The sequence below is a fragment of the Berghia stephanieae genome, chromosome 12, assembly GCF_034508935.2.
Source record: "Berghia stephanieae isolate SIO BIC M18660-M18661 chromosome 12, UCSD_Bste_1.3, whole genome shotgun sequence".
Taxonomy (NCBI): domain Eukaryota; kingdom Metazoa; phylum Mollusca; class Gastropoda; order Nudibranchia; family Aeolidiidae; genus Berghia; species Berghia stephanieae.
Window position 1 is genome coordinate 14,867,297 of NC_088371.1, and position 16,534 is coordinate 14,883,830.

At 34.3% G+C, this 16,534-nt stretch overlaps 1 protein-coding gene across 6 annotated transcripts in view; it reads right to left on the minus strand.

Annotated features, from left to right (window-relative positions):
• The window catches only part of LOC144958321 (uncharacterized), a 55,707-nt gene that overhangs the window by 12,158 nt on the left and 27,015 nt on the right, over nt 1-16,534 (minus strand). For all 6 annotated transcript variants that reach the window (XM_078890220.1, XM_078890223.1, XM_078890225.1 and 3 more), the window contains exon 2: nt 16,162-16,534. This exon is cut by the window's right edge. In XM_078890220.1, coding sequence (XP_078746346.1) covers nt 16,162-16,534 — 373 coding nt within the window. The remainder of the gene's footprint in view (nt 1-16,161) is intronic.

Consider the following 16,534-nt stretch of genomic DNA (forward strand, 5'->3'; position numbering starts at 1 on the left):
GTGTTGTTGGTAGTGGTTGTGATGGTGATGACTGCGTTATTGTAACCGATGCGGTATTACTGCTGCTACTATTGATGACGGTGATGATAATGATAATGGTAAAGATGATGATGGTAATGATGGAAAGGTGATGATATTCAAGATAATGATTATGATGATGATTACAAAAAACACACCTACAAACACACACAAACAAAAGTACATACCAACACAAACACAGACATACTACAAACAGCCACACACACACACACACACACACACACACACACACACACACATACACACATTCAAGGTAATGAAGTGATCAGCTGAAATAATTAATGACCACCAATGGTGTACCTATATTATGGATTACCGGTCAGCCTTTGATGTAAGGGGTCACCTGCCGCCTGTCAGTGACCACATCCATACAATGACCACGGTCAATACATATTCAGTGACCGGTAGTCATATTACCATTTCCCTTACAAACAGGAAAACCGGCCTAACTAGAAACATTATTGAACAAAAATGAGTAGGTATAATACTGTATCACCTTTAAAAAAAAAAGGAAACACCTGAATAATCAAATACTTTTTTTAAACCAAAAATTACAAATCTAAAAATAAACACAAGAACAAAAAACCCAACAAAAAACAAAAACTAACCACCACCCCTTTCCCCCCCCCCCCCCCCAAAAAAAAAAAACAACGAAAAAAAAAACAAACAAAAAAACAAAAAACAAACAAACAACAAAACATAAAAAGATTTTAAAAAATACCCCCAGTAAAAAAACAAAATAAAACCAAAAAACAAAGCAAAACAAAACAAAAACAAAATAAACAAAAAAAAAAAAAAAAACAAACAAAAAACAAAACAAGACAAATTAAAAAAAACAAACACACAAAGTGGATATAAAAAATGATAGCCCAGAACCGAAGATGTGATTGAAGCCCTGTGTCCCGACAGAGGATCAAGAATCAAGAGTATTAATTGAGTAATTCAGATAAGATATTTATGCTTTGACCAATCCATGAAATTAATTACTTTTATTATTATTACGGCCAATCAAAGGAAATCGGAAGTCATTGACCATGAATGATTGAGTAGATTGTGTGTGTGTGTGTGTATGTGTGTGTATGCGTGTGTGTGTGTGTGTGTATGTGTGGACAGCTGCCGTCTGGTCACAGTCACAATAGCTAATACAGAAACCATGCAGACAGGTCAACAAATAAAACGCTGCTTTACTTAGCGGGAATCGTGTTCGATATCCTTGGATCGATAACAATTAATTTATACCGATCAGTTTCGGGCCATCTATTATTAGTAACAACACATGTCCATCTTATTAGGACAATTTGTTGAAAAAATAAAAGAAATAAAAACGAAAATGGTCGGATCATGCCTTGCGTAAACAAACAGCAGATGATCTTCATATGAAAATTGTGTGTGTGTGTGTGTGTGTGTGTGTGTGTGTTGGGGGGGGGGGGGGGGAGAGGAATAGTTGTGGGGTGGAGAAAGACACAATTCACGTAGGTTTCCACGCGAGAATATTATAGAATGAGTGACCAAACATGATGAAAAATGTTTTAATGCGGATCATTACAACAAAACCAAAAAGCAAAAAAACCTTAACCATCCCCCTAGTCCACACCGCCCCCCCCCAAAAATATTACAAAGAATCAGAAGTACCAATCAATAAAAAAGTAATCGAATCTACACAACAAAATTACAACAAACAAAAACAACAACAAACTCAACACTACACACACACTCACTCACCTCACCACAACAACAACACAACAACTACACTAACAACAACAAAACAAACAACAACAACAACTACAACACCCCACCACACTACTAACAAACAACACTACTCACACTACTACACTACTATACCAACACTACTAACTACAACACAACAACAACACTACTACTACACAACTAACACCTACTACTACTACTATACTACTACTACTACTACTACACACAACATACTACTACTACTACTACTACTACTACTACTATACTACACCAACAACAACAATACTACTACTACTACTACTACAACACAACACTACTACTACTACTACTACTACACTACTACTACTACTACTACTACTACTACTAACTACTACTACTACTACACAACAACAAACTACTACTACTACTACTACTACTACTACTACAACTACTACTACTACTACTACTACTACACACTACTACTACTACTACTACTACTACCACAAAGACAACAACAACAACTACTACTACTACTACTACTACTATACTACTACTACTACTAACTACCACAACACACTACACTACTACTACTACTACCTACAATACAACAACAACTAACTACTACTACTTACTACTACTAACTACACTACTACTACTACTACACTACTACATACTACTACTACTACTACTACAATACTACATACTACTATACTACTACTACTACTACTACAACACAACTACTACTACTACTACTATACTACTACTACTACTACTACTAACTACTACTACTACTACACAACACACACACAACTACATACTACTACTATACTCACAACAACACACAACTACTACACTACTAACTACTAACTAACTACCACTACAACTACTACACTACTACAATACATACATAACTACTACTATACTACTACTACTACTAACTACTACTACTATCACAACTACTACTACTACTACTACTACTACTACTTCTACTACTACTACTACTACTACTACTACCACCACCACCACCATGACCATCTCCAACAATCCTACTATACCATCACCACCACCACCACCACCACCGCTACAACTACAACAAACTAAGCCCACTACCATCTGCCCACCCACAAATCCAGACGCAAACATCTTACTTAATGATATTAACTCAACCCTGGACTCATTCACACGTGGAATTTCAAATTCCACTGGGAAATTTAAAATAACACACAAACAGTAGAATATATTGATAAATGAATTAACCGGATGAAATTGCGTAAAGTAAAACATTAATAGGATTATCTATAGGATGCATGGATTGTAGTGTTGTTGTTGGTTATAATGAGATAAATCGTTCCAATTATATAACGACACAACAACAGCAAAAATAAAGAAGAAGCCACATAAGCAACAACAACAACATGAACAACAACAACAGCTGCAGCAGCAACAGCAACAACAACAATAAACAAAAAAAAAAAAAAAAAAAAAACCACAACAAAAAACAAAAACAAAACAACAATCACCACAACTTCTTGCTCTATTTTATGAAAAAAAAATGCTCGAATGTTAGCATAAAATCATTGATAAATCAGAAATTAACCCCCCCCCCCCCCCCCCTCCAAAAAAAAAAAAAAACAACAAAAAAATCCCATAAAATAAAGTAAAATTGTAGCCCTTCAATGAAAGGATTTTATACAAATCTCCAAAGTGCCAAATAAACTGAAATAATTTCCAGCTAACTTATACATAGCATATTAGTTTACCCCAAAACAGTTTATTGCGATGTCTAAAAGACCAAGCTGGATGAACAAGGGGCTGGGTAAAAAAACAACAAAAAAACCATCAAAGTCATCCAGGATCGACCCTGACCCTGACCCTGACCTCTTGCTTTAAATACGTTATAGATGCTCCCCTAGAAAATGTGAAAACTAATGTTAAAGAGAAAGTTAGGCTCCGGTTCGTGACCAAATTGCGTCCTACAGGGTATCAATAAGTCGCGAAAGGCCAGGGATGATTTAAGGGTTGGAGGAGGGAGAGAGATAGATAATAAAGAGACGGGAAGATAAAAGAGAGAAAAAGAGATAGATAAGAAAGGGACGGAAAGATACAAGATAGAGAGAAGAAGAAGAAGAAGAATAAGAAGAAGAAGAAGAAGAATAAGAAGAAGAAGAAGAAGAAGAAGAAGAAGAAGAAGAAGAAGAAGAAGAAGAAGAAGAAGAAGAAGAAGAAGAAGAAGAAGAAGAAGAAGTGAATGAAAGTGAGAAAGATAGTGTGTGGGTGTGTGTGTGTACGTGTGTGACAGAAAGAGATAGATAGATGGAGAGAAAGAGAGAGAGAGAGAGAGAGAGCGAGAGAGAGAGAGAGAGAGAGAGAGAGAGAGAGAGAGAGAGTCTCTGAAGATCAACGTTACCAGAGATCATGTTGTTTGTCACTCACAGTGTCATGTCATGGTCATATTGGTGATTTAAGACTTACAATGGATGTATGGATTGGTTACATCGACATCTGAGATAGGTATATGAATGGGGAAAATATGGTATGGTGATGGTGGTGGTGATGGTGATGATGATGATGATGGGTGTTGGTCGTGGTGATGATGATGATGATGATGATGATGATGATGATGATGATGATGATGATGATGATGAAGACGACCATTATTGAGGTTGCGATATGTTTGATGAAGAGATCTAAATGCTAAACATGGACTTGCTTGTTTATTGTTTTACACACTGTGCTACAGTTCTCATTCTAATGCTTTAAACCTTCAATACAAAAAAATTCCTTTTTGGGATGCAATAAAGTATTATTATCATTATTATTATTATTATTATTATTATTATTATTATTATTATTATTATTATTATTATTATTATTATTATTATTATTAATAATAATAATAATAATAATATACGACAGCAATATTCTATACTATGCATTACTAAACGTAAGATGCACTCCCTCCACGATATTGAACTATCTATCACGGAAGTAAACAAAATAAAAAAAAACCTCAAGGACAAGACGATGACGAAGCGAGGGCATTGCATTTCCGGTCCTAAGTAGGGGATATAACCCTGCAACGGTAATCTGTAAGACGACTTTAAGGAGCCTCCAGCTCTAATCCCCAGGATTACGATTGTCTGAGGTCTATTTGGATCCGATAGAGGGCAGCACAGACTAATATGTGGAGGGCACACCGTGGCCATTGTCCGAGCCGTAGTTAGCTCAGTTGATGAATCCCGATAAGAGAGAGTGTGTTTTGTTTGAATATCTGTCAAATATTATCATATCATAACATCATCATATCAGTAATAATAGTAATAGTAATTTAAAATGGAACACATGTTCCTTAACTGCCCTTAAGATATATGTAACAATATTATTGTACACTACACGTTGCATATTCTTTGAGAGAAAACAAGATATTAAAAGGGGAGAAAAGGGTAAAATCAGAGAGAGAAAAACCCAAAAAGAAATATAAAGAAAAAACAACCCAAAAAAGCAAAAGAAAAAAAAAAAAAAAAAAAAAAAAAAAAAAAAAAAAAAAAAAAAAAAAACAACCCCCCCCCCCCCCAACCCATTCCTATTATTGAAATATTATGCAGTTTCAGTCATATAGATTTGTATTTTAAGCCACAAAATTCCATATCAATAGCATTATTTAATTAATTAATTAATATTTTTAGCACTTTTAGTGTGAAATTATAAATTGGTCCATGCTTTGAGAGTACGTAATATCGTCTTCTTGATTAAAGTCGTTGTGAGTATATTCATTGTACGTCTCAATGATATTGTGAAGTTGTATCAAAAGATCGTTTCTGTAAAAAGCCATCAATATCATAGAAATGTCAAAGCTGTGTGCGGCTATGTGGTCTTTGCGGTAGGATACTCACCCTCGGACAGGAAGGTCCAGGGTTCGAGTCCCACTCTAAGCCGCGCATAGTTGAGTCATTGGAAATGGCTCTTTATTCATATTTTCTCACCGTACTCGGGTGTAAAATGAGTACCTGCGTTGACTCTGTCTCAGAAAGAAATTGTAATATCGCCTCTCAACCGTCGTGTCTCGTCCCTACGTGTGAATTGTTGCTGTTGGCTAGAGGCTCCTTGTAAAGCGCTTTGAGCTCGTTTTTGGTGGATATTGCGCTATAAATATAAATGCTCATTCCTCAGCGAATTTTCAGTACACGATTCACACAGACACAATACCGGATTGAGGCGTTAGGCCACATATTATGCAGGATCGACAAGACAAGAATTTGTGTACCCGTAAAAAAACCCTTTGATCAAGGGGAAGAAATTTTCTTCGCTCTATCTAGCTAGGTAGGAGGACTTCCGCCCACAACACAGAAAATTCTCGTGGTCTTTCACGCACGAAAGATTATTAAACATTGACAGAAATTTTACGTAGACTACCAGACATAAAGAAATAAATTACATAAAAACAAATATATTCTTTAGATGGGCTTCACTTCAAAGAAATTTTGTCCGGCTTTATTTACTTAGTTAACATGGTATATGAATTTAAACACTAAAGTCGTGGCTCGTAGATGTCAGGTATGTAAGAAATGCAATTTTTACATGTCAAAAAGGGAATATATATATATATTATGTTATGAAAAAAGAAATATTATAAAATATAAATTATGTTAAGAAAAAAAATATGTTAAGAAAAAAAATAATTAATAAAATATAAATTATGTTAGGGCATGAGTTAGAAAAAAAAATTAATAAAAATTAAATTAATGAGCAGTGGTTGGAGGACATGTTAACATCTAGAATTATAAATGAATGTGTTTGGTTTGACCGAATTAACTCTTATTTGCAGGTCTGATAACCCAATTACTTATGGGGTCATTGTTGTAATAGGAATCTCAAAAAAAAAAAAAAACAAAAAAAAAAAAAACAAAAAAACAAACAGACGTAAAATATTGTCCATTACAACAATGTTAAACTCGGCCCATAAGTGGGTTAGGGTGTCAGACCTGCATATATGTGTACGTCAACAATTTTCTACCGTCAAACATGATTTCAAAACGGGTACATAAAAAACCAATAAATACGGACATAAAGAAACAGCATTTACATGTATTCACCATGCTCAATGCGCTTAAAATATTTCATTTATTACACCGTCAAGCCACGTGGAGATCCAAAATTTGATTTTCTTACAATAACTACCGCTCGTTAGGAGTTCTATTAGAGCAGCCAATCGTACTCATTCACATCGGAGTCCAGTGGGGTAATGTGTACAAAGTACCTTATCCAATGAGCACAAAATTGTTTGCTTTGTTACAAGATGAGTCACCAACTCCAAAGGACAAACATTTTATTTACTTATTTCGGTTCTGTGGGTGTCAAGATATAGCTCAGTTGGTAGAGTACTCGATTCACAAACACAGGGACCCAGATCGAACCTGGGTGCAGCCGATATTTTTTTCCTGACCCCCTTCCCCCCCCCCCCCCCCCCACACACACACACACATCACACACACTTATCTACCCAGCAGTTAGAGGGTATCTAGGTCTTTATGATCTAACAGATAATACTTTTCAATAGGTTAACGTCCAATCCAAAGTGTAGCAAGCAGTTGCTCTTATCCGTTTCACGCTATAGAAACCGGGATAAAGTCCGGCTCCATAGGCCCAATGGCTCTGAGGGAGTACTTTCTTCTACTTTGGTGTTTTGGCATTACGAAAGCCAACTTGGCCAGCCTCTTTGAAATTCTACGATATAAATAGTTCGAAATGGACGTCACTCAGAGCTTTGTTATTGTTTTTTGCCATCCGCGTTTATGAGTAATTCTCACTAAACTGTATTAACCAGACTATAAACCTTCATGGTAACACACCGTTTTGTGTGTTGGTCCGTTATATTTCCGGATGGCAATGTTGTGAGCTTCTTAGCAAGCGCATACTATCTATAATGTGTAATATAATACTCGGTCATATTCAAGCAAAACACACAACATTATCGTCATCATCGCGTCTGATCCTATATTATGTTTTGTGTTAGTTGCTGTTGACTAGGGACATTGGTAAAGCGCTTTGAGCACAATTAGTGGCTATTGCCCTATACAAATGTTCAAAATGTTCGAGCATTGGAGCTTTAAAAAAACAAAACAACTTTTTATTTACTAGGATTAGAATTAGATTTGCAGTCAGCATAATCGCTTTATTTTACCCCCCCCCCCCCCTTTCCCATTATATATATATATATATATATATATATATATATATATATATATATATATATATATATATATATATATATATATAATACTCTACATGTCAAATTACCCGAACTTCATTCATTTTCAATACAACATTGCCGGTAACGAGTTGTGACAGAACAAATTTGTAAAAATAAAAAAAAAAGAATTTGGCCTGAATTCAAATATGGATTGATTAAAATGACACTCAACTTGTCAAAAACTGTAAAACCTGACATTACAAGAAATTTTGTTTTTATATGGGCGACTGTTTCACTAGATGAGGGTTGTTGATTTAATCAATTTATGCGAGTATTTAGATAGATGTAAATAAGTATTTTCTGGCCAAAAAGATAATTGTTTTGTCACGGGTCAGCACTGTTGTTGTGTATTGGAGTGAATGGAGTTTTGTGTAATCTCCCTGAAGCTGAAGTCAAGGACATGTAAACAGACCCCCCCCCCCCGCCCCCTCCTAAAAAAACAAAACACAACAACCCTAAAACAAACAAATCAAAAACAAAACAAATGATTATGCAGGCAGTCATTCAACTCTGATTCTAGAAAACTATAGATAAAGACAAACAAGAAAAACAAAAAACAACAACAACAACAAAAACCCCAAGAACTCTAAGAATGACCTTTTTAAGAACTATAATAATTATAATAATAATAATAACAACAACAACAACAACAACAACAACAACAACAGTAATAATAATAATAATAATAATAATAATAATAATAATAATAATAATAATAAATAATAATGATAATAATAATAACAACAATAGTAATAATATTAAATAATAATAATAATAATAATAATAATAATAATATAATAATAATAATAATAATAATAATAATAATAATAATAATAATAATAATAATAATAAATTAATAATAATAATAATAATAATAATAATAATAATAATAATAATAATAATAATAATAATAATAATAAAATAATAATAATAAAATAATAATAATAATAGAGGTCTATATTCTAAAAATTAAATAAACAAATGAAATTTTAAAAATGTTAATAGATAAAGAATTCAACAACAAAAGTAAAACAGCAACCAAAACATGAAACAACGAAACAAAACTAACGTACAAACAATTAAAAAAACAAAAACAAAAACAAAAAAACAACCCCCCCCCAAAAAAAAAACAAAAACAAAATAAAAAAAAAAAACAAAAACAAAAAAAAAAAACAAACAACAAAAAAACAAACAAAAAAACCCCCAACAAAACAACAACAAAAAAAAAAAAAACAAAAAAAAAAAAAACAAAACAAAACAAAACCAAACCAAAAACGATAATTACTACATTTTAGACATCTATGTCGTGACAAGATCTGCTGTGATGATAGCGGAAATCACTAGTGCGCATCCAACAACGAGACTATTATTATCATCATTTCATTCAATGAAATTTGTTTGAAGACACAAAATCAAAATATGCTTCCTCATGATCGCGCCGGCCGTTGACAGCTGTCAAAGCCTGTGCCATAGAAATAATATGATGAGGGTAATATTATTATGTAACCCGACGTCTCATAACAGTACTAGGTTGGGATGAACTGGATCTTAAAATGTGAATTTAGAATCAAAATAATACGAAGTGCGAACTATGATTTTTTTTAAAATTGAAGATATTGTATATATTCTCCAACAAAAAGCAAAGATTTGACCTCACGTTTTATATTTGTGGATTTTTCACAACGCTTGGTTCATCCCGATTTAATACCTCTTTGATACGATGGGTTATACATTTATATATATAAAGCTTTTTAATTTCTATTTTGACATGGTAGGAAATTCACTTTTGAAGAGATAACTTTGATTGCATCAAGATGGATGATGTGTTTATTTTTTGATGTAATGGAGAGAGCGCTATGATTCAGCAATAAAATGATTTTTATTATCTCACACATAAAAATATGTATATATTATGTAAAGTATTGATGAGAGGTATTTAGAGAGAAACGGAATGAGAAGAAGGAAGGAGGGACGGGTAGTGTGTGTGTGTGTGTGTGTGTGTGTGTGTGTGAGAGAGAGAGAGAGCGAGAGAGAGAAATAAGAGAGATATAGATGGATGGATAGATAGGTAGAGAGAGAGAAGATAAATAGATAAAGAGAGATATATAGAAAGAGAGAGAGAGAAAGAAAGAAAGAGAGAGAGAGAGAGAGAGAGAGAGAGAGAGACAAAGAAAGAGAGAGAGAAAGAAAGAAAGAAAGAAAGAAAGAGAGAGAGATAGATAGATAGATAGAGAGAGAGAGAGAGATAGATAGATAGATAGATAGATAGAGAGAGAGAGAGAGAGAGAGAGAGAGAGAGAGAGAGGGGGGGGAGAGAGAGGTTAGTTAGTGAATAAAAGAAGGAAAAATAAAGAGATAGAAATGACAGATCGGTAGAAAGCTTACCAAATAAATATGTAAGATATTTATAAAATATAAAATATTATTACAACATTTACCACGATGTTGAAGTCTACATTTATGATTCAGGCTTTTATGGCCATCGTAAGGATTGTGTGTGACATGAACTGTGTATCATACTCGTATCATCCATAACACGATTTAATTAATTATAAGATAAATAGAAAGAAAGAAAAAATGATGGATAGTAAGACAAAGAATGCGAAGAGTGAGGAGAGATAGAGAGTGAGAGAAAGAGAAAGAAAGAAAGAGAAAGGGAAAGAGAGAGAGAGAGAGAGAGAGAGAGAGAGAGAGAGAGAGATAGAGATAGAGAGAGAGGATAGAGATAGAGAGAGAAAGAGTGAAATAGAGAGAGAGAGAGATGGAGAGAGAGAGGGAGAGAGAGAGAAAAAAAGAAAGAGAGAGAGAGAGAGAGAAAGAGAGAGAGAAAGAGATAATGAAAGAAAGACATAAATAGAAATATAGAGAGAGGGGAGTCTCTTAAGCATTAATCTAAATTTCAAATCAAAGCACCAAACAAAAGACCTGTGCCTAATCAAAGCTCCCACAATTCAGGCATTGCAACCAAAGTTATCTCAATGAAATTGGAGGCCACCTGTGTGCATTCAACATGAAGTAATCACTGGCACATATCAACAAACACATAGAAATTCATCGGTGTTTTGTGATTTAAAAAAAAGATATAATGTTACGGCATTTATTGCAAGGAATGTTGAATCTATTCTATTACTTAAACTTTTCTTAATTTAATAATAATGAGATTGATGATCACGATGATGACGACAATGATGATAACATGACGACGATAAGTATAACGATGATGATGATGACGACGATGATGATGATGATGATGATGATGATGATGATGATGATGATGATGGTGATGATGATGATGATAAGGATCATTAGCATGATGTTAAAGAGTAGCGATTTAAAAAAAGGCTAAAAAAAAAAAGAACACAATTTTAAAAAATCGAGAATTGACAATAAATAACACGACGAGCTCTCATGGCTAATTAACAATGATATATATTATATTATCTTTTATAATAATGAATAATGCGTACAAGATACGCGGCACTGATAACAGCGCCCGTGTGCGATGAACCCGTGACTGCGCATGCTATCACACAATAATGCAAAGCAAATGCAATCACTTCACACGACGGTGTCATCCAGGGGGCGGTTTTTTCTCTGATCTCCTCATATCCAGATCTTGCAATCATACGATTCATTAGCATATTCATAACACTTGACTCGGAGCGTAAAATGTTATTGTATCTTTTGACATGCTTTGACTAGGCCAATATGTTTCCAATATTATAAATCTATTTTTTTTTTCTTCTCTTCCCATAGACGTGTAAACATAGTAGATAGAGAGAGAGAGAGAGAGAGAGAGAGAGAGAGAGAGAGAGAGAGAGAGAGAGAGAGAGAGAGGGAGAGAGGGCACGGGTTATACATTCATGTACCACGTCTGGTTAATCATGGGAAAGATGTCTAGTTTAGTAACAAAATCAAGCAATGCCGAACGTGCTAGTAACTGTATGGGTGATACTGATCGAAAAAAAAACAACAAAAAACAAACAAACAAACAAACAAAATTAAAAAAAAACACAAAAAAATTATCATCACCATCGTCTTCTTCGTCATCGTCATTGTCATTATTATTATTATCATCATCATCGTCATCATCATCATCATTATTATTATCATCATTATCATCATCATCATTATTATATTATTATTATTATTATTATTATTATTATTATTATTATTATTATTATATTATTATTATTATTATTATTATTATTATTATTATTATTATTATTATTATTATTATTATTATATATCATTATTGTCATCATCATTATTATTATATTATTATTATCATTATTGTCATCATCATCATTATTATCATTATGATTATTATTTCTTATTATATTCATCATCATCATCCCCATCCTCATCATCATCATCATCATCATCATCATCATCATCATCATCACTGTCACTCCTATAACGCCCGGTTTAATTGAATCAGTTTATTAATAAATTATGGAGTATAAATAAATAGACTGAGATAGAAAAATGTAGACATCGCGCGGTCAGACACCAGAAAGTCTGGCCAAGCAGGAAATGACATCACACACAATGGCGCCCATGTTTGTTATAATTTATCTGTTTGGCTTAAAACAAAATCCAGGTGTCAGAAGGACTTGTTTGTTTTCTAGTTTGTCAAGGGATTTACCTATGGCGTCCAAATGCTGTGTCCGCCTCTCTCTCTCTCTCTCTCTCTCTCTCTCTCTCTCTCTCTCTCTCTCTCTCTCTCTCTCTCTCTCTCTCTCTCTCTCTCTCTCTCTCTCTCTCTCTCATACATAAACACACTCTCATCTATCTATCTATCTATCTATCTTTCATTCTCACGTTCTCTAGTTGTATTTTTGTCCCCCCACTCTTCAATCTCATTCTCGCATACCCAGGCATCTCTCTCTCTCTCTCTCTCACTCTCTCTCTCCCCTCTCTCTCTCCCCCCCCCCTCTCTCTCTCTCTCTCTCTCTCTCTCTCTCTCTCTCTCATATATATATATATATATATATTATATATATATATATATATATATATATACCTCTCGCATATTTTCTTCCAAACACCACCCAGCACACCTTTGCTGACAGAAAGAATCACAAACGAATCTGACAGGCAGACTGCGAGTCTATTTTCCTCCTGTCATGTCAACATAAATTTATTCAATCTGTTGAATCCAAACCGAATTAAATGTCAATCTCGCTGACTTTGTTTCTTTATGGTTTAAAAGAAAAAATTCCAAATTCCATATGAAATTAATATATTTAGGCATTTGACACACATGACCCAAATAAATTCGTGTGCCCCGTATAGGGAATGAGATTAGCGGAAGAGTAACGTCCCTTGATTGGACGTCACCCATAGTCTGTGACGTCACCGGCGGAAAAGTTATTAGAGAGAGAACGTCATGTTGGTTGTGCGCATGCGTCTCTCGTCCTCGCTTCCGATGAAAGCGGCTTGAGACACTTCAAAACCAAATTGACGTTCTCTCTGTCCAATCAAGGGACGCTACTCTTCCGCTAATCTCATTCCCTATTTCCGAAAGATATGCCTACTATGGACGGTAAAGCAAGTCTGTTGAATTAAAATCTAATATAAATGTCAAAGCCTCGCTGACCTGGTTTCTTCGAGTTGTCAAATTCAAAAGTAGATCTAGATCTATGGACAATAGCCTAATGATAATATATATGAGATATATTTAGAGATCAAAAGGAAATCAACGTAGCTAGATAGGTACATACACACACCATGCTTAAGATTTTGTTGTAAATATTATATGACTCCTTTTCGTAACACTGTATTCTATCGAAAAATTTGAAGACAAATGATAGTCTAGAATTTCAGAGACACAATGTGTTTTGGGCCAGATTTTTACATTAATTCTTAAGCTTGAGCTTTTATATAGCGCACAATCCGCTAAACGTGCTCAAAGTGCTTTACAAGGGGTCCCTGGCCAACAGCAACATTTAACATGTTGGACGGGATATGACGCCTGTTAGGCGATATTACAATTTTCTTTTCGTACATAGACATCGCTGTTAACGGCCAGGTACTCATTTTAAACCTGAGTACGGTGAGATAAAGTGAGTAAAGAGCCTTTTCCAAGGACTCAATTATGCGCCGAGCGAGGCTCGGACCCAGGACCTTCCGATCCGAAAGCGAGTGTCATACCACTAGACCATATTATAGCGGCACAATTTGTGAAGAGTAGCTTGTAACTTTAAAAAAAAAATAGGACCCAAGCCTTTTAACCCCACCCCTTTTCCTCCTACCCTGCCCTTTGCAAAACAACTCGACTCAACCAACAACATCTCTATTGAAAAGAGGCAGAGAATTTAAAGAGCAATTCTTTTTTCTTATCCTTAAATGTATATTTAGATTAACAAAGAGATCGATGAATGGATAGATAAATGTTAAAAAATAAAAATGGAGGGATATAAAAATATATAGTTTAATTCGATTTGAAGATAGATGGATGGATAGATAGATAGATATAAAATATTTCAAGTATAATTATGATCATAATTGTACTTGAAATATTTTATAAAATAGCTCATTTTCACAAAACGTTGAGCACTATCATTAAAATTTCATGGTTTTCATTTTTATAATTTATAGATAGATAGATAGATAGATAGATAGATAGATAGATAGATAGATAGATAGATAGATAGATAGATAGATAGATAGATAGATAGATAGATGGATAGATAGATAGATAGATAGATAGATAGATAGATAGATAGATAGATAGATAGATAGATAGATAGATAGATAGATAGATAGATAGATAGATGATAGATAGATGATGGATAGGATGGATGGATGGATGGATGGATGGAGATGAGATGGATGATAGATAGATAGATAGATAGATAGATAGATAGATAGATAGATAGATAGATAGATAGATAGATAGATAGATGGATAGAAGGTTTGGCACAACGCGAAAAAATAGACAGACAGACAGATCAATTATTGATCTATATACAAACAAACAGACAGGCGAATAGGTAGAATGAAAGATCTAGATTGAAAACAACAAAATAAATTAAATAAACTAGAGAACATCCAGACGAAAAGTGAAGGGAGAAACTATTATATAAATATAAATACAATGATAATGTGAGCTTTATTTATGCAACGTTTCGAAATCAGACCTTCATCTCATTAAACCTTTGTCTGTGAATTGTGTTTGTGCATTAAAAATTCCATTAAAATCTCATTTCGAATACAAAAGGAAAGGAGAAAGACGAGGGAATGTCTGTGCATATTAATGAGGTGAAATAACAGACGTAGGAGGGGGCGGCGGAAGGGGGGGGGGGACAAGCCATTCAAATGTAATCTGTTTTTGTTTGCAGTTGCATTACGTTTGGAGAGACATAAATATCTGTTGTCACTGGAGTAAAATGACCTTTTAATTTTCTTGCTCGTTTAAGTCGTGTTTAATTAGATATAGTTTTCCACGACCCTCTTGAATTCGTATTTCATGTGCTATGCGGAAAGAATCCTGAGTTTGGGTCTCGAGATATTGATTTAGCATGAGGAGAGATATAGATTTGGAGAGAGAGAGAGAGAGAGAGAGAGAGAGAGAGAGAGAGAGAAGAGAGAGAGAGAGAGAGAGAGGATGGAGAGTGAGATATATATATATATATATATATATATATATATATATATATATATATATAGAGAGAGAGAGAGAGAGAGAGAGAGAGAGAGACGACGACGACGACGAAGGTGGAAGATAGGCAGATAAGATGTATATTTTATCTTATCATTTTATCCTTTTATCCTATTGGTTAAACATGATAAACTGCAGCGGAAAAATCCCATTGATTACAATGGAAACATCGAAATGACTTTAGAACAATTTAACGTTTCAGAGTAGACCTCCAACAAGGTATAAACAAGCGTTTATAGTGATACTAGGCTGCTAGATCAGAAGCTGTGGATAGTAAAAAGGACTATTTTTTTTTTTTTGTTTACTTTCCAAGATTTTCCTACAGAGAGGGCCTAAAGAATATCTCTGTCGTCTCTCTGGAGTTTAGTAATGTATTTATGTTATTATTGTTTTGTTGTTGTTCTTGACTGAAGAAGGGTTTTGAGCCCGAAACGTTCCCTGTTTTGGTATTTTTTTTTTTTTAAAGCTGTTATATACATTTTTGTTTATCACTTTTAAAAAAAGCGTCTATATCACTTACCATAACCAAATAAATCCTGCATAACTCCGTGCCAGTTCGTGTGCTGTTTGTGTTTGGAGCCGCTGCTACTATTGTTGTGGTTATTATTCTGTTGAGATTCCTTCAAGCGCGTGTAATCCAATGGGCTGTGATCCATTTCATTCGTATGATGCTGCAGCTGCTCTTGCTGATTCTGATGTTGATGCTGTTGCAACAAAAGTTGTTGTTGTTGTTGTTGTAGATAGTGCTCGCGTCTAAGCTGTTCTTGTTGTTGCTGTTGCTGTTTGTGTTTTTGGTAGTCTTTGTTTGAGACGATTTCTGTAGTTGGGCTCGTTTGGTTGTTGAATTGTTGTTGGTGAGATGATGGTTGTGGTGTCGGTGTTTGTTGGCGGTG